The sequence below is a fragment of the Lepidochelys kempii genome, chromosome 5, assembly GCF_965140285.1.
Source record: "Lepidochelys kempii isolate rLepKem1 chromosome 5, rLepKem1.hap1, whole genome shotgun sequence".
NCBI lineage: Eukaryota > Metazoa > Chordata > Testudines > Cheloniidae > Lepidochelys > Lepidochelys kempii.
In genome coordinates this window covers 22545619-22565793 of record NC_136384.1, presented here as the reverse complement: position 1 = coordinate 22565793, position 20175 = coordinate 22545619, and the positions used below count along the sequence as shown (strand labels likewise).

The following is a 20175-nucleotide window of genomic DNA, read 5'->3' as shown; positions in this document are numbered from 1 at the left end:
AGGTTAGCAAACAGGAAACAAGGCCTTTTAACAGAGGCATGTGCAAGAGCTTTAATGCCTAGGCCCTGCCTATCTAGGTTGCCTTTATCTCATTACTCTGAGAGCATTCTGTGCCAAAAAATTAAAAATTCTGCACACAATATTTTAAAATTCTGCAAATTTTATTTGTCAAATAAGTGTGGAGGGTCCAGCATGGCATTGGGGAGCACAGACCACTGACTGCACAGAGATGGGAGATCACTGTGCAGCTCTTCCCCGGGACACTGACTCAGGGCTGAGGCTGCACCCAATCCTGACACAGTGTGAGGACCAGGCCTGCCCCAGAAACTCCTGAGGGCCCTGCCCCTCCATGTCAGGTGCACCAGTTGTGGGCAAGCAGGCTCAGCAAGGTAGGACCCAAGTGTGAAGAGGCTTAGTGTTGTGGGGATCCAGGTGTGGGTTGAGAGAGTTCTGTGGGGGGCAATCTGGGTGTGGGCAGCTCAGTGGGGGATCCGGGTGTGGGGCGGGGTCTGGATGCACAGGGGTTTGTTGGGGGGTTCTGGGTGCAACAGTAATGGGACTCTGCAGGAAGGTCCAGGTGAAGGTGTTTTGGGCTCAGCAGGAGGGGGCTGGTTGTGGGGGGAATAGAGCTCGGCAGGGGGTCTGGATGTGGTGGGTCCAGATGCTGGGGGAGTGTGGCTCAGTGGGGTGGGGATACAGGTATGGGTGGCTGTCTGGGGGTTCTGGGTGTGGGGGTGGAGGGGTTAGGCTTGGTAGGGGGGGTCTGGATGCATGGGGGTTGGGTGGATGGGGGAGCAGCTCCCTGTACAATGATCCCTTCCCCTGCAGCTGAGGGCCAATGGATGCAGGAAGCACGGGGGAAAGGGAGTTTCCAGAGCTTTCTACAGCTGGGGGAGAAATCTGGGAGTGGGTCTGACACAGCCCCGGGTGCCATGCAGGGGAAGAGGGAAGTCCCGTCCTGCCCTGCCCAGCCCAGCCGGGACTAGCAACTGAGAATGGTGCAGAGTTGGAGCCACCAGCCAGGTCTTCCCCAGTCTCGCCCCCTGCCCCAGAGTGATTTACCTCTCTGCCGGCTGCCCTTGGCACCCAAAACATACTGCTTGGGAGGGTTGCATGAGCACTCTTGAGCTTCCATTTGATTCCCTGCATTTTTCTGCAAGAAAGCAAAGAGATCTGTGAGGGACATAAATTCTGCACATGTGCAGTAGCGCAGAATTCTCCTAAGAGTATCTCATATAGCCTCAGCCTGTAGGGGATTGTACCACGGATGGCAGAACCAATAAGTAGTAGGGCTGGGATCAAGACAGAGATGCCACCTTGAATGATTTCTCCAGTGGGACTCAATGTCACCATGATGTACTAGTGCAACATCTTGACTGCAAAGTTGTGCTGACCCTGAACCTTGCAGCTTTCAGGATAGCTCTAGTGAAACTGGGATGAGCCAGTTGAAGAACTAGGCTGAGGATATCTAGCATGCAAATGAGTTGTCAGAATTTATAAAAAATATATCAAGTCAGCAATCCAGTGCTTGGAATCATGCACATCTACTCACCAAGACATATGTAAGCATCTTTATTAGAAATCAGTCCAGTCAAACCATGTCAAAATCAACTAGTCTACAGTTCTTATAGGAACCGCTCAAAACTACAATAGGTAACATGAAACATTGATGGTGGGAGGATCTTGTTTCTAGCACTGCCATTCCCTAAACATCCGTCCACACAAAACTTTACACTGAGACAGAAAAAGGTAAGTTGTGAGGAAAAGTTGGCTTTTGAGTTATGGATGGAGAAAACCAAGGTCATTTTGGACAATTATCCCAATCCATCCAAAAAGTGAAATATGAATTAGGTCAGTGAGTGTAGTTAATCCCTAAGAGGATAACAGTCAACATCAGAAACACATGGTTTGGCACCAATTTGTATAACAGGCAGTTTCTGGCTAGGAGATATAAAAGTTAGTGAACTAGACCCGGGACTCACTTACTTGACATGTTTAGTGCATGTCTCAGGTCCAGCTGACTCAGTGGGGAGGCATGTGTGTATGCTGGCTTTGCAGATATTTTTTTTTTACTTACTAAATTATTTAATAAAGAGGCTTGTTGACAGTACAAGTGATTTTTTTTTTTACCCAAGCAACAGAAGACGTTTTTATATTCTGGTCATGTCGATCCTTTGCAGTTACACACATTTTTTCCTGTTCAGAACATAAACTGAAGAACTGGTCATTGTAATGACTATAATGAGTGGCATTTATATAGCAGTTGGGCTCCTGAAAGAGCCCAAAGTAACCTCCAGGCCACAAATTAAAATAAAATCTATACAGGGGAAATTAATTAATCCATCACTCAAATGGGACCATCAATGGGGTGAAACATTCCATGCTTTTCAACAGTGCATATAAATACTACACAGCTGCTTAGTCCAGATGAAATTTGAGATTGGCAGAATTTTACTTACTAGTTTGAATTTATAGAGACGTTGGTTCTAAGACACCTAGAACTCTCCTGCCAAAAGTGCAAGGGAAATTTTAATGCTCACAAGTGGTCAAGACTTAGTTCTAGCTCTCAATCTAAAAATGGCATCTTTGGCGGAATGTAGCCCCAAATCTGTGCTGGGGCATTGGTTTAATACCTACACAGAGAGAAGGATTTCATTTACAGAGTCACCACTGTCACTTCTTGAAGCATTTAGATGGTTCTTAAATGCTTCCCAACCAAGTGGTAGCACAATCCCACTCACGCCTCATGAGAGATCACAGCCCAAGATAACAAGCTTGTATAACCCAGGGATCAGTGTGTGTTATGTGTCCCTCTTATGCTTAAACCACAAAGGCTGGGGATCTGTTACAGACCCCTTCCCACAGAACCTTGTTATTTAGCTCAAGCTGTAGCAACTCATGCTTTTGGCTCTGGAGGTCCCAGGTTCAATCCCTGGGTAATAGCTAAAATAGTGGCTGGCACATCTCCAGGCCATAAATTAATTGATTAGGGAAGTGCAGATATTTTAATTTGAAACAAAGGATAAAAGTACAAAGGGCCCAATAAAGCATAAAGAGTGTGTCTCTGGTGAGGGTCCCTCAGGAGTCCCACTGGCCACCTGAGCTTCAGAGACCTGCCAGCATCTGTGCTTCCTCTGGGGTTCCTGGGAAATATCTATCCCACCCTGACCACTCAACTCCTCCCCCTTCCCAGAGTGTAAACTGCACTTGAGTTTTAGCCTGTGCCCCAGGACAGACAAGCTAGCTGAGGTGTAAAGCACCACCACACTCGGCTGAGAGGGTGTTGTGTGTGGATGGGAGCCAGATTAGGGACAACATCCAGGTAAGAGCCTGCATTAGCTCTGCAGTAAAGAAAAATCTTCGGACTCCAGCCAACCCAGCTGCCATGTGTGGCAACCAGGTGTTGTGGAATGACATCAGTGAAGGCACTGAGCGTGAACAGCAAGAAGGCTTAACAGGCTGATTAACAGACTGGGAGAGACTGGGTAGGGTTACACAATCACTGTCCCTTGTTGACAGCCCTAAAACAGGGCTCAAACAAGGAGCTGAGCCAGGAGCTCATCAGGCAAGGTGTGATCAGTGTCAGATGAGCGGGGAAGATAAGAGCAAACCCTTCTACCACACCTATTCCCATTCCTCGAAAATACAGTTCTCTTCTTTTCTTTAAAGAAACAAAATTAGGGCTCTTGGTCTCATTTCCTCTCTCTCTGCCTTGGCTGAAGCCTTAGGGCTGTAGATATTGGGGCATTACAATGAGTGAGAAGGAGAGGAGAGGAAGTGACCTGGGCCCCGGTGGCTTTGTTACTGACTTGTTGTGTGACGTGTGGTGAGTCATTTGACCTGCCTTTGTCTCAATATACCTAGGTGTAAAACAGACACTAACACTTAGCTCCATCCCAGGCTTAAGTCATTAATGCTTGCAAAATGTCTCCATCCCTTGATGGAGAGCCTTGCATGAAAGTTGCTGCATATTACAGGCACATAGTGTTACCATCTCCTTATATTAAAAGCCTTACATTTAAACCGTTGGCAGGTGAGTGTATGTCAACAATGAATAGCAATAACTAGAGGAGTCTTGAGACCATCCAATTCAATGAATTCCAAGTGACTGGACAAATTAATGCCAGATAATAAGAATCATTGTGCTTTAGAATACAGCTCTCTAATGCAAATGTGAAGGAATCGAACACTGAAATAGCCAGTCAGCCAAATTCATCCAGGAGGTCAGCGGAGTTACACCAGGAATGAATTTGCCCCAAGTATCTTTAAAACATTCCTTAAATTCTGTTCGGCAGAGCAAAATTCCCAACTCCACCTGTGGTCACTCCCAGCTAGTAACTTTCTTGGCTGCAGATCAGTAGGGATCATAGAATCATAGAATAACAGAATTGGAAGGGACCTCTGGAGGCCATCTAGTCCAACCCCCTGCCCAGAGCAGGACCAATCCCAACTAAATCATCCCACCCAGGGCTTTGTCAAGCCTGACCTTAAAAACGTCTAAGGAAGGGGATTCCACTACCTCCCTAGGTAACGCATTCCAGTGTTTCACCACCCTCCTAGTGAAAAAGTTTTTCCTAATATCCAACCTAAAGCTTCCCCACTGCAACTTGAGACCATTACTCCTTGTCCTGTCATCTGCTATCACAGAGAATAGTCTAGATCCATCCTCTTTGGATCCACCTTTCAAGTAGTTAAAAGCAGCTATCAAATCCCCCCTCATACTTCTCTTCCATAGACTAAACAATCCCAGTTCCCTGAGCCTCTCCTCATAACTCATGTGTTCCAATCCCCTAATCATTTTTGTTGCCCTTCGCTGGACTCTCTCCAATTTCTCCACATCCTTCTTGTAGTGTGAGGCCCAAAACTGGACACAGTACTCCAGATGAGGCCTCACCAATGTCGAATAGAGGGGAACGATCACATCCCTCGATCTGCTGGCAATGCCCCTACTTATACACCCCAAAATGCCATTGGCCTTCTTGGCAACAAGGGCACACTGTTGACTCATATCCAGCTTCTTGTCCACTGTAAACCCTAGGTCCTTCTCTGCAGAACTGCTGCCTAGCCATTCGGTCCCTAGTCTGTAGCGGTGCATTGGATTCTTCCGTCCTAAGTGCAGGACTCTGCACTTGTTCTTGTTGAACCTCATCAGATTTCTTTTGGCCCAATCCTCCAATTTGTCTAGGTCCCTCTGTATCCTATCCCTACCCTCCAGCGTATCTACCACTCCTCCCAGTTTAGTGTCATCCGCAAACTTGCTGAGGGTGCAATCCACACCATCCTCCAGATCATTAATGAAGATATTGAACAAAACCAGCCCCAGGACAGAACCTTGGGGCACTCCGCTAGATACCGGCTGCCAACTAGACATGGAGCCATTGATCACTACCCGTTGAGCCCAACAATCTAGCCAACTTTCTACCCACCTTGTAGTGCATCCATCCAGCCCATACTTCTTTAACTTGCTGACAAGAATACTGTGGGAGACAGTGTCAAAAGCTTTGCTAAAGTCGAAGAATAACACCTCCACTGCTTTCCCCTCATCCACAGAACCAGTTATCTCATCATAGAAGGCAATTAGATTAGGCAGGCATGACTTTCCCTTGGTGAATCCATGCTGACTGTTCCTGATCACTTTCCTCTCGTCTAAGTGCTTCAGAATTGATTCCTTGAGGACATGCTCCATGATTTTTCCAGGGACTGAGGTGAGGCTAACCTGCCTGTAGTTCCCAGGATCATCCTTCTTCCCTTTTTTAAAGATGGGCACTACGTTAGCCTTTTTCCAGTTTTCCGGGACTTCCCCTGATTGCCATGAGTTTTCAAAGATAATGGCCAATGACTCTGCAATCACATCCGCCAATTCCTTTAGCACTCTTGGATAAAACGCATCCGGCCCCATGGACTTGTGCACGTCCAGTTTTTCTAAATAGTCCCGAACCACCTCTTTCTCCACAGAGGGCTGGTCACCTTCTCCCCATGCTGTGCTGCCCAGTGCAGTAGTCTGGGAGCTGACCTTGTTCGTGAAGACAGAGGCAAAAAAAGCATTGAGTACGTTAGCTTTTTCCACATCCTCTGTCACTAGGTTGCCTCCCTCATTTAGTAAGGGGTCCACACTTTCCTTGGCTTTCTTCTTATTGCCAACATTCCTGAAGAAACCCTTTTTGTTACTCTTAACATCCCTCGCTAGCTGCAACTCCAGGTGTGATTTAGCCTTCCTGATTCCATTCCTACATGCCTGAGCAATATTTATATACTCATCCCTGGTCATTTGTCCAGTCTTCCACTTCTAGTAAGCCTCTTTTTTGTGTTTAAGATCAGCAAGGATTTCACTGTTAAGCCAAGCTGGTTGCCTGCCATATTTACTATTCTTTCTACACATCGGGATGGTTTGTCCCTGTAACCTCAATAAGGATTCTTTAAAATACAGCCAGCTCTCCTGGACTCCTTTCCCCCTCATTCTCCCAGGGGATCTTGCCCATCAGTTCCCTAAGGGAGTCAAAGTCTGCTTTTCTGAAGTCCAGGGTCCGTATTCTGCTGCTTTCCTCTCTTCCTTGTGTCAGGATCCTGAACTCGACCATCTCGTGGTCACTGCCTCCCAGGTTCCCATCCACTTTTGCTTCCCCTACTAATTCTTCCCGGTTTGAAGAAGAGCTCCACCCCTAGTTGGTTCCTCCAGCACTTGCACCAGGAAATTGTCCCCTACAGTTTCCAAAAACTTCCTGGATTGTCTGTGCACCGCTGTATTGCTCTCCCAGCAGATATCAGGATGATTGAAGTTGCCCATGAGAACCAGGGCGTGCGATCTAGTAGCTTCTGAGACTTGCCGGAAGAAAGCCTTGTTCACCTCATCCCCCTGGTCCGGTGGTCTATAGCAGACTCCCACCACGACATCACCCTTGTTGCTCAGGCTTCTAAACTTAATCCAGAGACTCTCAGGTTTTTCTGCAGTTTCATACTTGAGCTCTGAGCAGTCATACTGCTCCCTTACATACAGTGCAACTCCCCCACCTTTTCTGGCCTCCCTGTCCTTCCTGAACAGTTTATATCCATCCATGACAGTACTCCAGTCATGCGAGTTATCCCACCAAGTCTCCGTTATTCCAATCACATCATAATTCCCTGACTTTGCCAGGACCTCCAGTTCTCCCTGCTTGTTTCCCAGGCTTTGTGCATTTGTATATAGGCACTTGAGATAACCCGCTGATTGCCCCTTGTTCTCAGTATGAGGCAGGAGCCCTCCCCTCTCACATGCTCCTGCTCGTGCCTCCTCCTGGTATCCCACTTCCCCACTTACCTCAGGGCTTTGGTCTCCTTCCCCCGGTGAACCTAGTTTAAAGCCCTCCTCACTAGGTTAGCCATCCTGCTCATGAAGATGCTCTTCCCTCTCTTCGTTAAGTGGAGCCCGTCTCTGCCTAGCACTGCTCCTTCTTGGAACACCATCCCATGGTCGAAGAATCCAAAGCCTTCTCTCCGACACCACCTGCGTAGCCATTCATTGACTTCCACGATTCGACGATTGTTGTCTCCCCTGGACCGATTTTTGGGGGACAGAAGGTTTTCAGAATATTTTAAAATTTAACAGTGAAATGTTTTTAATTATCTGGACAAGGGTGCCTGGTGTTTAATGCATAAGAGCACTTCAGATACACAATGTGCATCTCTTCGTACAGTGCAACTTTGTTTTGTTCAGCTACTTTCATACAGCGTGTTTCCAGAACTCTTTTCTGAGTTAAATCCTACAGTTACAGGGTTAAAGAACAATAGAGGGAGAGGGAAAGGAAGAGATATAGTGCAGGCAAGGAAGAAGAAGAGATGTTTCCTCATGAGACTGGCTAGTTAATGAGACTTCATCTAGTTTAAAGAATTTTGTTGTTACTTCTCTACTTTCTCCCCATTTGCATTGTTCATCAGCTTTTCAGAGTAAATACCATTGGTCTCTCCCTACTGGATATATGATCATTTGGACCCGGATAATCACCTAGGATCCCCTCTTTCCCACTTCTGGGATCTCCCACGCTTGTAATTGGAAGGTAGAGGAGAGTCCTACCTCTGCAAAACCATCCACAGAGCAGGAAGAGAGGCCTAACTGAGTTGCCCTCCTCCCCAAACTCAGTTCCTCTTTCCCCAGTCCCCCCAGCCCCGAAGAAAGGTAGTGGGGCACATGGTCCCAGCTGTTCCCTGTCCCTTCCAACAGCCCCACATCATCTGGACTCCTCCACAGAATTTCACAGCGGGGGAGGGAAGTGGTCTTTTCAGAGGGCCCCAGCAACCTCCAGGAAGGAGAAACTCAACAGCAGCAGTGGAGGGGGCTACCTGTGCCCTGGCCACTCAATGAACCAGCCCCTAGGGGCAACACAGTTCCAGCAGCCTCCTGCCCTCTTCCAGCAGCACTATGTGACAACCCTTGTACAGTCTCTGGAGCCCTGATGTGATCTGCCATTCTGAGCTCTATGAGCTGTTTTGTGGGACTAGGAGACTGACTCTTGTGGTGTGTCTGGGAGGACACTTCCCAATGCGGGTAGAAAAACACATGCTAGCTCTGTTCAAGTGAATGTGCTGAAAGTAGCAGTATAGCCAGGGGATAGCGTGGGTGGAGGCTTAGACTAGCTGGCTGAGTACGTACCCAGGGGGCCTGGGTGGGCTTGTACTCCAAGCTGTCCTTCCTGCGCTACCCCCAGCTTCACTGCTATTTTTAGTACACTAGCTCAAGCAGAACTAGCGTGTGTCTGTCTACTGGCGCTGGGAAGCATGTTGCCAGCTGCAGTGGAGATGCACCCTGGGTTGTGACAGGTATAGGAAAGGGAAGGGGAGTTAGATGATGGGCAGGTCCCACTGGCATCTCCATAGCCCCAGACTGCCATGATATCAGAGAACACGCTGAACTGATCAGTGGACTTTCTGCACCCTGGCAGCTGCAGCTATCTGCCACCATCCCCAGACAGCAGCAGAGCGTGGGGAAACAAGGGGCCATAGTGACCTCACAGTCCCATGTGGGACAGGAGGGGGTAGGGGGTGGGGGTTGTATAGGGCGAGGCAAACCATCTGAAGGAGCTGCGGGGGCAGTTCAGGTATATTTAAATGAACTAATGGTGCTGAGTAAAGGGGCAGATGGGGGGAGTCTATGCAGAGGGGGGAAACAAACACATTAATTAATTAATTAATTATTAATACAGAAATAATCAACCATGCGCCAATGGATCACTTCTTTGGGGCTAGGGTGTGCCGTGCAAACATAAAGGGGTCACAACAACAGGGTTATGGTTTGATAGGGAATATTTTGAATTGTTAACTTTTTTTAAGTTTCAGTGATTTGGGGCCATCAAGTGACGCACATTGCCAGGCTGTGTAGCCATGAGATCTTATTGCTGTAGTCCTCTTTCTTCCCCTTTTGCCCCCTTCCTTCTGCTCTTCTGTATCGTTTGCTGCACTCACTTGTTGGCTGTTGTCTTAAAATATGCCCTGATCCTCCAATGAACAAGACGTGAGCAGGCAGTTGTGCCCATCCAGAGCCCCATAGTCATCAGGGGGGCTGCACCCTAGTACAACAGTCTGCCCTTATGCAGTCTAGTATTGCAGGATTGGGGCATTGTATTGTAAGCACCTTGAAGCAGAGAAATATGTCTTGGTTTGTGTCTGTACAGCAACGAGGACAAGGGAACCCCAAACCTGACAGGGCCTTTGGGAACTGCCATAATATAAATAATAGTGAGAATATTAGTAGTAAATACCTCATCTGCATCAAGACCTTTAAAGTTTCACTCACTTTGTTTCCAGAGAAATTTAACAAGGCTTGTCATTGAAACTGGGGAACTAGAGTGGATCTACAACCCTTTCTCTTTTTTCCCCCTCAGGTTGCTTTGCTACCAAACAACGCTGCAGACCTTAGCAAACAAATCACTGGTGAAAAGGTGCTTGCATCTAATGCCTATATACCAGGCCCCCCTGGGCAACCAGGACACCAAGGCCCTCCAGGTAAGATGCAAGCCAGGAGAAATCAAATATAAAATAGTGATATGAACAAAAAGCGTTTCATTTAATATGATTCTAAGTGTGCAACATTTTTCTTTTAAAATTGATTTTATCTGCCAGTCCACCACATCACAATCTGACAGTGCCTTCGATATCTTTCCCATTTTCTCTTCATCAAACATTTCCTCACATACACGTCCTATAGATTTTTTTTCCCATCTCTTCCTGGGGTATCTCGTATATTTCAGTCACCATTTTTTATTTTTGTAACTCAGCCTGAAACTGTCCTCACCTCATTTCAGAAATGCCTGTTACTTTAGCCCATTCTCATTAACGCAATAGGAAATGTGCTTTTAATTTGCAAGGGTTCAAACAAACCTTTTTCCCATGATATTTTTGCATGAATTCATTCATTGCTTTAGTGCTGATTTCTGGATTCAAATGCATTGAAAAACAAAAACAAAACTCCACTGACACACTTTGCATTTTGTCTCATGGGGTTGAAACCATGAGAAATCACAGAGTTTATAAGATTATAATTCAGCCTTGTTACCTTGAAGCTAAGGTCAAATATGCTAAAAGGTTCACTAACTTCAGTTAACTTAGGTCTAATTTTGGATTAGTAACAAACCCAAGAGAGTTTTACCTGGTTCTGGGTTTCATTAGGAAGTTTTGCAGAGTTCTAGCTGTATTCCTTAGTTGGCTTGATTTCTTATCTACTTAATTGATTCCTATCATTACAGTCTCCTTTAGTCTCTGACAGGTTTCAGAGTAGCAGCCATGTTAGTCTGTAGCCGCAAAAAGAAAAGGAGTACTTGTGACACCTTAGAGACGAAAGCTTATGCTCAAATAAATTTATTAGTCTCGAAAGTTAGTCTCTGAGTAGAAGAAATCTTTGCTTTATTTTCTTGGAGGAGAGTGTCTTCAGTCTATGGTATGTCATCAGTGCAAAGACAATATTGTTTTAGACACTTCTTCTGGCTAAGACTCTGACTGCAATGTACTGTTTATTATCTTCTTGAAATCATTCTGAACAAGGCTTGACTGTAGTCTCTACACTTCTTCCATCTAGTTTCTCAATGACCTGCGCTGTCCAAGGTACTGTAGAATTATCTTTTTCTAGTTGAAAACTACCTATGCTAATCTATTTCCTATGTGATTAGTGAACAAGTAGGCTGGGATTTTCAAATGGAATGACACGCTAAGTCAGTGGGAATTGGGTGTCTGGTTCCTTTGCAAACCCTAGTCATAAATATTTTTAGTTCTGTTTTCCACCTCAGTGTTTGACTTTCATTTCTTGTGCCCTTCATGTTCATGCACTGTGAAGAGGAATGCATCATCTGCTGGTTATAAAGCAGTTCAGCCAGATATCACATTAGTGTTGCTTATTATGAGAACATTGTTTGTTTCCAATATGATGCCTACTTCTGAGAGGCAAAGAAAGGCAATGTTTCTATTGACCTATATATAAACCATTTGTCTTGCTTCGCCTCTTAAAAGTATATTTTGTACTGAGTCAACAGTCACCTTGTAGCTGATGAGTATAAGAAGTGGAATAGAAGAACAGTACACGTTTCTGCTCATGTATCAGGTAGAAGAAAGATGGAACACATCACCAATAAAAGTGGGCTAAACTTGAAAGTCCTGATTGTTTCTGTGCCTCTCCTCTGTAGAGCCTTAAATCCACCATTGCTGCAAGTTTGCTGATGCTTCCTTTTTTACAAAAGGTTTTTCTTTAGTTTAACTTGCCCATTTGCTCTTTGTTGTGTTAGTATTGAGACATTTCTGCTTTTCTCTTCATTTCCCACTCTTCATATCCCTGACCACCTGTCTGATAGCAGTTGTAGTCTAGTTCTGTTCATGAGGTTTCCTTAATTAATGTTTGTGAAGCACTTTGTGATGCTGGGATGAAAGTGAAGAAAGGTGCTGTTGCTCTGAATAATGGAATTGTTCCTGACTGCCTTATTGCTGTGTTTTGGTTTTGTGGAATTACTGCAGCTCATCAGTGAAGTACTATCCTAAAGAAAAGAGAGAAAGGAAAAGGGAATCCATTAGGGAAATTGTATACTTTGCTGCTTACATTGATACACTAATGGAAAGTCTCTAACTGGGTATTAACCTTCACTGGATCACTTTTAATTTATAGGGGCCCCGGGACCAAAAGGAAGTCCAGGATTTCCTGGCTCACCTGGACCTCCAGGCCAACCAGGTCCTAGAGGATCAATGGGACCCATTGGACCATCGCCTGATATATCACATATTAAGCAGGGCAGACGGGGCCCAGTGGTCAGTATTTTACTTTCCTATCAAGAACATGCAGTGTGTCCCCCCACCATCCACATGCATACACAAGCCTTTCCATTCTTGTGAAAACCATTCCTTTGTCTTGCAGGGTCCGCCGGGGGCACCAGGGAGAGATGGTACCAAGGTGAGGCCAGAAGGATTAATCTTTTCCCGTATGCATACATCCCCCAATCGCTATCATCAATCTCACTGATTGCTATTGCAGATCAGTTTATTCCAAATACTAAGATCATTTTCCTCTCCCACTGATTTGATCATGTTCCACCCCCCGCTTCAAAGACCTTCCACGTCTTTCTCTGTTTCCACATCAAGTACATGCTCCTTACCCTCACTTTCAAGACCATCCATGCATTTGCACCCATATCCTCAGCGTCTCTCTCTTACTCCCTATGCACTGCTGAATCTTCCCCACCTACAAATCCCTTTGTGTCCTCATCCTACTCTCTGTTTTGTGCTTTCATTTATGTTCCCTGGCTCTTGAAAATGCTTATCCCCTCTTCTATGCTGAGCATCTGCCCTTTCCTTCTCTATATCCTTCTTTAAAGAGGACAGTGATCAATTGTCCTCTATGTTCACTGAGAGCAGGACAAGAAGTAATGGGCTTAATTTTCAGCAAAGGAGATTTAGGTTAGATATTAGGAAAAACTTTCTAACTAAGAATAGTTAAGCTCAGGAATAAGCGACCAAGGGAGGTTGTGTAATCCCTGTCATTGGAGGTTTTTAAGAACAGGTTGGACAAACACCTGTCAGGGATGGTCTAGGTATACTTGATCCTGCCTCAGTGCAAGGGGATGAACTAGATGAACTCTTGAGGTCGCTTCCAGCCCTACTTTTCTATGATTGTATGACCATAGTAGAATATTAGAATCAAGTCCTTCATCGGGTATCGGGTCAAAATGAAACCTGATTCACAAGGTAAAACCACTGCTTTGTTTTATCCATGAAGGGTATTTTCCTGCAATTGTTTTGCAATGAAAACCCCCACTGGTTGCTGGAGGATTTTTTATAGGATAATTACGTTGCTGAAGGTAACATTTTCAAAAGCACTTAAGTGACTTGAAGCCTAAGTCCCATTTTCAAATGTGACTTTGACACTTAGCAGCCAAAGACCTATTGACTTTTTACATAAACTTTCTAGCAACATGCTTACAAATTGTGTGTTCAAGGAAAGATGGAGCTTAAAAAGAAGTATTTGTGTGGGTAATTTTATTTTTAACAGCTGGAACATAAGTGCTCCTACATGTAATTGTTTTTTATAATGGGATGGCCATCTTATTAAATGTATACATATTGTGTGTGGAGATATCTGTCTCTGGGCCATAAATAAAAATGTATTTTAGAAAAGATAATCACAGCCATTTTGGAAGTAATCAACCAATTTATCTTTAGATGCTCTAATTACTTCTATGATATGAAACTTCTCTTCCTAAAATCCCTGTTGCAAGTGCTCATGTCTCTCTCACTTCTGTTGTTGCATGCATGAAATGCATTGAGTTCTTCATACTGATTTCTGATCTCCGTCTTCACCCTGATGCAATTTCTGCCGCTTCCATCTGACTGATCCAAGTCTTCAAATTCCTCACTCTTTTCTCTTGGTGACTATGGCCCAGGTACACAAAGGTATTTAGGGGCCTAACTTCCATTAATTTCCATGGGAATTAGTTACCTAATACCTTTGAGTATCGGGGCCTATGTCCTTCTGATCTCTTTTTTTCCTGGGGTTTCTTTTTTGGTTGGTTTTTTTTTGGTCTTGATTTTCTGTTTTAAGAGATTGTGCAAATCTGTCATTTCTTGTTAATCTGAATACCTTCAGAAAAAAACCAAATTGTATTTGGAAAACTTTTATCTTACATGTATAACAAATGGTCGCAAACACTTAGTTTTACATGTGGCTGGTGACCCAAAACATCAGCTCTTCAATCAAATAATGATTACGGTGCTATAATAAATGAGTAAAGTCTTTCTCCTCTAGTGAAATGTGACTTCCTCTGTGGTCAGTACTCTTTCCTTGGTTGTAGTTTTTTATGATGAACTCTATAAATCATAAAAATCCTTAAGAACCAGCACCAATTTTGACTGACAATTACTATATATTATTTTTAAAATAACTTCAGGCTATTGGAAAGCTACTGGTGCCATTTTGTAAACCTTGTTTTCTACAATCCTTTCAGAAATTGATTGCTCCTGTAGTTCCTTGTGGCAGCCAAGATTTGCAATTTTGTCTTCAGGGGTATTTAATAGGGGTGTAAGTTTACAGGTTGCTGAGTGTGGTTGTGGAAAGCATGGAGACGCAAGCAATAATGTGAGTAATTGCTCTGTGCTTGTGCTTCTGCCTAGTGAGGAGGAATATGTGAAACCCTCTACACCTACAGTAAACAAGCCCCGTTGAATTGGGGGAAAGTGGGTGAGCATGTAGCCAGGGTATCGGTTCTTAAATCCAGTGACTTCAAAGTGGGTGCATAGCAGCCACTTGTAGGAATTTCAATTACTCCAACTGCCGGCCAGGAGTAATGGACATTTAAACGTGCTTCAGAGTTGTACATAGAAGTGACACTTGAGACAGCCTTGAAGACCAGTCTCTGACAAAAAAATATGTCTGAGGTTTCCATGCAACCCCTAGCTCTCATAGCCAGCTGCTAGTTCCCTCATGGCATATGCTGGGCAAATGTTCTAGCTGGCCTACTAGCCTGTAGCACCTGTGTAACCCACTGGTCAGAGCATGTGGCAGGTCCGCAGTGTGCCTGGGATATGAGTCTATTGCAGACTGAACTAGGGAGGATTGGCTCTTTAGGCCAAGCTTCTAGGAGCTTTTGCTTGAAGTTCTGGAGGTCCCTGATTCAATCCTCAGTGTGTAGGCTAGATGGAAGCTGTCCTACCTGTTCCTCTTATTTTACGTCACCTTATTGGATGAAGCCTACAGTTACCAAGGGATTCTTGATCCACAGGGATGAATGAGTGCCTCAGTTGAGGCAAAGCTATGTCATTTTCTGCTTGCTTTAATCACAGCTAATTAAAATGGTATTTATTACAGGGGGAGAGAGGAGCGCCAGGACCAAAAGGGCCACCTGTAAGTATCACTGCCAGCCCCCTAGGATTCCCACAGTAGAGAAAGGACATGATCTAGTAACAATGTCACAGTCGGATACCTATAGTGAAAGCAATCCCTCTATGTCTCTGTTACTGTATCAGGATTTTGTACCTAAAGATTTCATCAAGCGTAACACTTGTCTATGTACCCTGTTCTCTCTTCAGTGGATACATTGCATCACAATGCCATTATGGTGTACTGTACATTGTTAGAAGGCACTATCCTGGGACATCTCCCACAGAACTAGTTAGCTTAATAATAGTAAACGGCAGTAACAGGTGCCTGATTGGAACAGGATTAGCAAACATTTTGCTTAAAAGGAACACCATCCAATAAGAAGGGATTAATTGGGGTTTGGTGCAATTAACAAATAAAGATTAAAAGAAGAAGAGAGAGAGATGCAATGCAGAGTATTTGTTCTCATATACTTATTCAGTCAGGGTGAAATTCAGTCCTCTGCAGCAGACCAAGCACTCCCAATGGAGTTAGGCACTGGCGTGAGTTTGAAAATCTCACTAGGCACCTATCTGCATTTTTAGCTACCTAAATACCTTTTAAAAATCTGGCCCTTAGTCACCACTTACATCCTCAAAATAGGACTTACCTGGGATTTGAGTGGGACGTAGCACTGGACAAAGATGAATATTTGCAGCCTGTTAAATCCTTTCAGACTCTTGTTTCTACAGGGCAGATTCTTAAATGGGTGGTCCACCAGCGCGTCCACAATCTGAGGATGGCACAGTGTACTTATCCATGTGAAGAGAACTTAAAAACCATTATGGTTTTGTCAAATGAGATAAAACCAGATGGAAAAACATTTTTACAAATGGAAATGTATTTAATAATTGATAAACAGCATTTGGGTCACAGTAGAGAAACTGATTCATTTTAAAATTCAGTTTCTCCTATTGATTGTGTTTTATTATACATCTTCCATTCATAAAAAGTAAGTCATTTATTTTTTAAAATAGAAGGAGCATGAGGAAAAGAATCTCCTCTGAACTATGCTCTGTGCCTGCTCAGTGCAGAGGACTTTCCTGAAATGATGAGGGCTGATGCCAGAGGGGCTCGGAGGCATTTGGCTACTCTCAGAAGTGTTCAGCATCTTGCAGGATGGAGCCCTGTCTGCTAAACACATTTACCATTTGAAGCTGCTTTTCTGAGTTATTCCAGGTTGATTGAAGGGGAGATGTTTTATTTCAGGCAGCCAACACCAAGCAATGTTTTGTTAAAGTACTCCACCGAGCATAAGTACGTTAATATTTGGGCAGTGCTTGGAAAATATCAAAGCACTAAGTAACAGGTATTATTAATGATCACACGTCATGTTTGCAGGGCCCACCAGGCTCATTCGATTTTCTGTTGCTGATGATGGCAGACATCAGAAATGACATTGCTGAGCTGCAGGAGCGAGTGTTTGGACACAGGACTCACTCATCAGCAGAGGAGTTTCCATTACCTCAGGAATTTACAAACTATCATGACACAGTAGACTTTGGCTCTGGAGAGGACTACAAGCAAAGGATTGCACCCAAAGACTCTAGGATGCACAAAACAGCCCATCATTAGCTAGGTTTGGTTATATATAGCAAAGAGAGATGTTCAGAGTTGTATAATATAAAAATGCACTGATGATGTAAAATATATAGATAATTTTCCAGTTTTCTCTTTTCTTGTCCCCATGTACTGTAGCTTTCTCTATTTACAGAGACATCTACTAGTGGTGGTTACATACATTCCAGCCTTTGTCAGTTTTTGTGCTTCGTGTATGTAGACATTATTGTAATAGAAATTAGTTGGCTAAGTGTCAGTCCGAAGTGTCATACAATGAGGGCTAAGGTAAAGCTGGGGGATGCGTGTGTCCTAAAACTACTTCTGCTTGTCCCTTAAAAATACCCCACTGCTCATCCAGTGTAGGCAGTCAGATCTAGTCAGCAATAGATTTCTGGCTGTGCAATGAGAGAATATGGTCTATACGTGATGTGGGGGTGGGTAAGGGAGCAGGAAATTTACTAAGAGGAAGAACTGGTGTGAATGAGACAAGTTTGCTGATTCACACAGATAAAATCAACCAACCCTTGGTGGTGGCAAAATGACTGTCAGGTTCAGTTATCTGAAAGGAGTGGCAATATACATTGTGGATGACTTGGGGTACACTAACTGATTCTGATCTCACTTACACCCGTGAAAGTCATCCCATTGAATTCAACAGTGATACACTGATGTATATGAGATCAGAATGAGGCCAAATGTTTGCAAAAGAATTTTCATCCAAGTTGTTTCTACCGACTAGCACTAGCATCTGCTGTCTGAGTTGAAGGTAACTGACGTTCTTCTAAGTGTAATATGTCACAAGAATCTTTGACTCAGTATATAATGAAGAGCAGTGAATAAAGGAGTACATATGACCAAACACTGTCGCTGGTGCTTGGGATGGCATGGGTGAACTCTGGAGAAAGTCACGTCACTGCCCCGGGGCCAGAGAGAAAATCGTTGTTTGAAAGCGGGATTGAAGAATTAACAGGGAACTCATTCCTCACACCTATCCATACTGAAAAGTTGGATTGACAAGTTAGCGTACCCCTAGTCATCTATGACGTATATTACCTCTCCGGGAAGATTCCTGAACCTGGCAGGCACTTTGCCACCATTATAGTCTACACAGTTTTTCCAGTGTATTAAGCACAAGCATTTTATTTGCATGGTTCCTCTTCCTACAGTACTTGTAGTGTTAAGACAGCTTCCCTGTGACAAGTGCAAAAGAAAACCCCTCATTGCTCCACTTCATCTCCAGGGCTTGTATGTTCTCCCTGGAGCAAGTATGGACAGTGATATAAGCAGCACCTTTCCAAGATGCGTGGGTTGGTTGGGGCTTTTTTGGGGGGAGGAGGGGGGTCTCCTTTCATGTCTCCCTTCCAGAGGGCAATTACTGTAATTCCTATGCCAGTAGTACTGTCCATGTTGGCTACCCTGCAGTTAAAAAGCCCTGGCTGGTCCATGCCAGCTGACTCGGGCTCGCAGGGCTCAGGCTAAGGGGCTTTTTAATTGCAGTGTAGATATTCAGGCTCAGGCTGGTGCCTGGGCTCTAGGATCCTGCTTGGTGGGAGAGTCCCAGAGCTCAGGCTGAACCCCGAGCCTGAACGTCTACACCACAGTTAGCCCGAGTCAGCTGTAACAGGCCAGTCACAGGTGTCTAATTGCAGTATAGACATACCCCTACTATATTAACCATGTAGTTCAAACTCTTAATATTAGCCCTGCAGTGTGTCAGCAAAGGAGCAGGGAATCTCAGGAAATCTTGAAATTTGCGAAGTTTCTTTGCAAATTATCCTCAGATACCTTTTCAATTCCTTCCTATGGGTATATTTCTGCAGATCATATGCAATAAGTTTTTTCTTCATTCCTGTTTTCTTGATCTTTTGTATATATCCCAAATTAAAAAGAACTGACTACATAATCAGTAAAGGTTAGGCTAATTACAGTAGCTCATGGACCTTCAATGCTCTGAAGAGTTTTGTGAGCTGCAGTTTGAAATATTTTGAGAACCAAGCAGTGGGGGTTGGGGTTGTGGGAAGGAAGGTGTGTCCAGAAGTGGAATAATCTTTGAGTCAGCATAATGGAAGACCTAAACTAGTGTTAGGTGAGCTGTATATGGCCCACTTAGGGCTTGTGTTCACTTATCAGGGAATGGACATGTGGTGAATCAATCCACCAGGCGTTGATTTAGTGGGTCTAGTGAAAACCCACTAAATCAACCACCAGTTGCTCTCCCGTCGACTCTTGTACTCCACTGGAATGAGAAGCATAAGGTAAGTCAATGGGAGAGTTTCTCCCATTGACCCAGTGTGGTGTGAAAACCGCAGTAAGTCGATCCAAAGTACGACAATATTCACGTAGCTGGAGTTGTGTAACTTAGGTTGACATAGCCCTGTAGTGTAGACCTACCCTTAGTTAATTTCATGGAGGTAACTATTTATAGTCACAATCTTAAACTGTATATATACCCATACATACAATTATGTCATGCACTTAATCTGCTGGATCAGGTTGATATTCTCCATGCATTAATAACCTGAGGGTTTTTTGGAACATAAACTACTGAACAGGATGTTTTGGAAATCAATCAAGATTTTTTCCCACCACAGAAAATGTGATCTAAAATAAGGCATTGGTTTTAGTTCTCGGCTTTGTTTTTTCAGTTCTAGGAAAACAGCAAATTAAAGCTTCTGGACACCCAAAGGGACAGATTGCCCTGGTGTGCAGCAATACCCATGGGAGGAGAACTCTGACCCTGAATCAGGAAGTTGCTTAAACACATGCCTAACTTTAAGTGTGCAAGTAGTCCCATTGACATCTATGACATATGTTTAAGTACCTTCCTGAATCTGGGCCTTAGTAAGGTTCCCCTAGTGGAATGTCCATCATGTCACTCCAATTGGTTGGGCACAAGGTTTTCTGCAGGCCCTTGTCCCCAGTGGAACAGGCATGGGGAAGAGCCCCCACAACCTGTGTATAGGGCTCTTCCAGGGGCCAAGGCCATCCATGCCTCTCCCACTCATGCCTCTCCAGCCCAGAAGATAGGGTTGGAAGAGACCTCAGGAGGTCATCTAGTCCAACCCCCTTCTCAAAGCAGGACCAACCCCAACTAAATTATCCCAGCCAGAGCTTTGTCAAGCCAGGCCTTAAAAACCTCTAAGGATGGAGATTCCACCAGTTCCCTAGGTAACCCATTCCAGTGCTTCACCACCCTTGTAGTGAAATAGTTTTTTCATAATTTCCAACCTAGACCTCCCCCACTGCAACTTGAGACCATT

The 20175-nt window shown here is 44.4% G+C and overlaps 1 protein-coding gene across 2 annotated transcripts in view; it reads left to right on the top strand.

Moving 5' to 3' along the window:
* The window catches only part of CCBE1 (collagen and calcium binding EGF domains 1), a 184866-nt gene extending 167847 nt beyond the window's left edge, over positions 1-17019 (top strand). Inside the window, exons 7-12 of one of the 2 annotated variants that reach the window (XM_073343658.2) lie at positions 9852-9972; positions 11008-11067; positions 12116-12255; positions 12362-12397; positions 15305-15340; positions 16697-17019. In XM_073343658.2, coding sequence (XP_073199759.1) covers positions 9852-9972; positions 11008-11067; positions 12116-12255; positions 12362-12397; positions 15305-15340; positions 16697-16930 — 627 coding nt within the window. In that variant the 3' untranslated portion in view covers positions 16931-17019. The remainder of the gene's footprint in view (positions 1-9851; positions 9973-11007; positions 11068-12115; positions 12256-12361; positions 12398-15304; positions 15341-16696) is intronic. The other variant, XM_073343659.2, reaches the window with a different exon arrangement.
* Positions 17020-20175: the final 3156 nt, after the last annotated feature.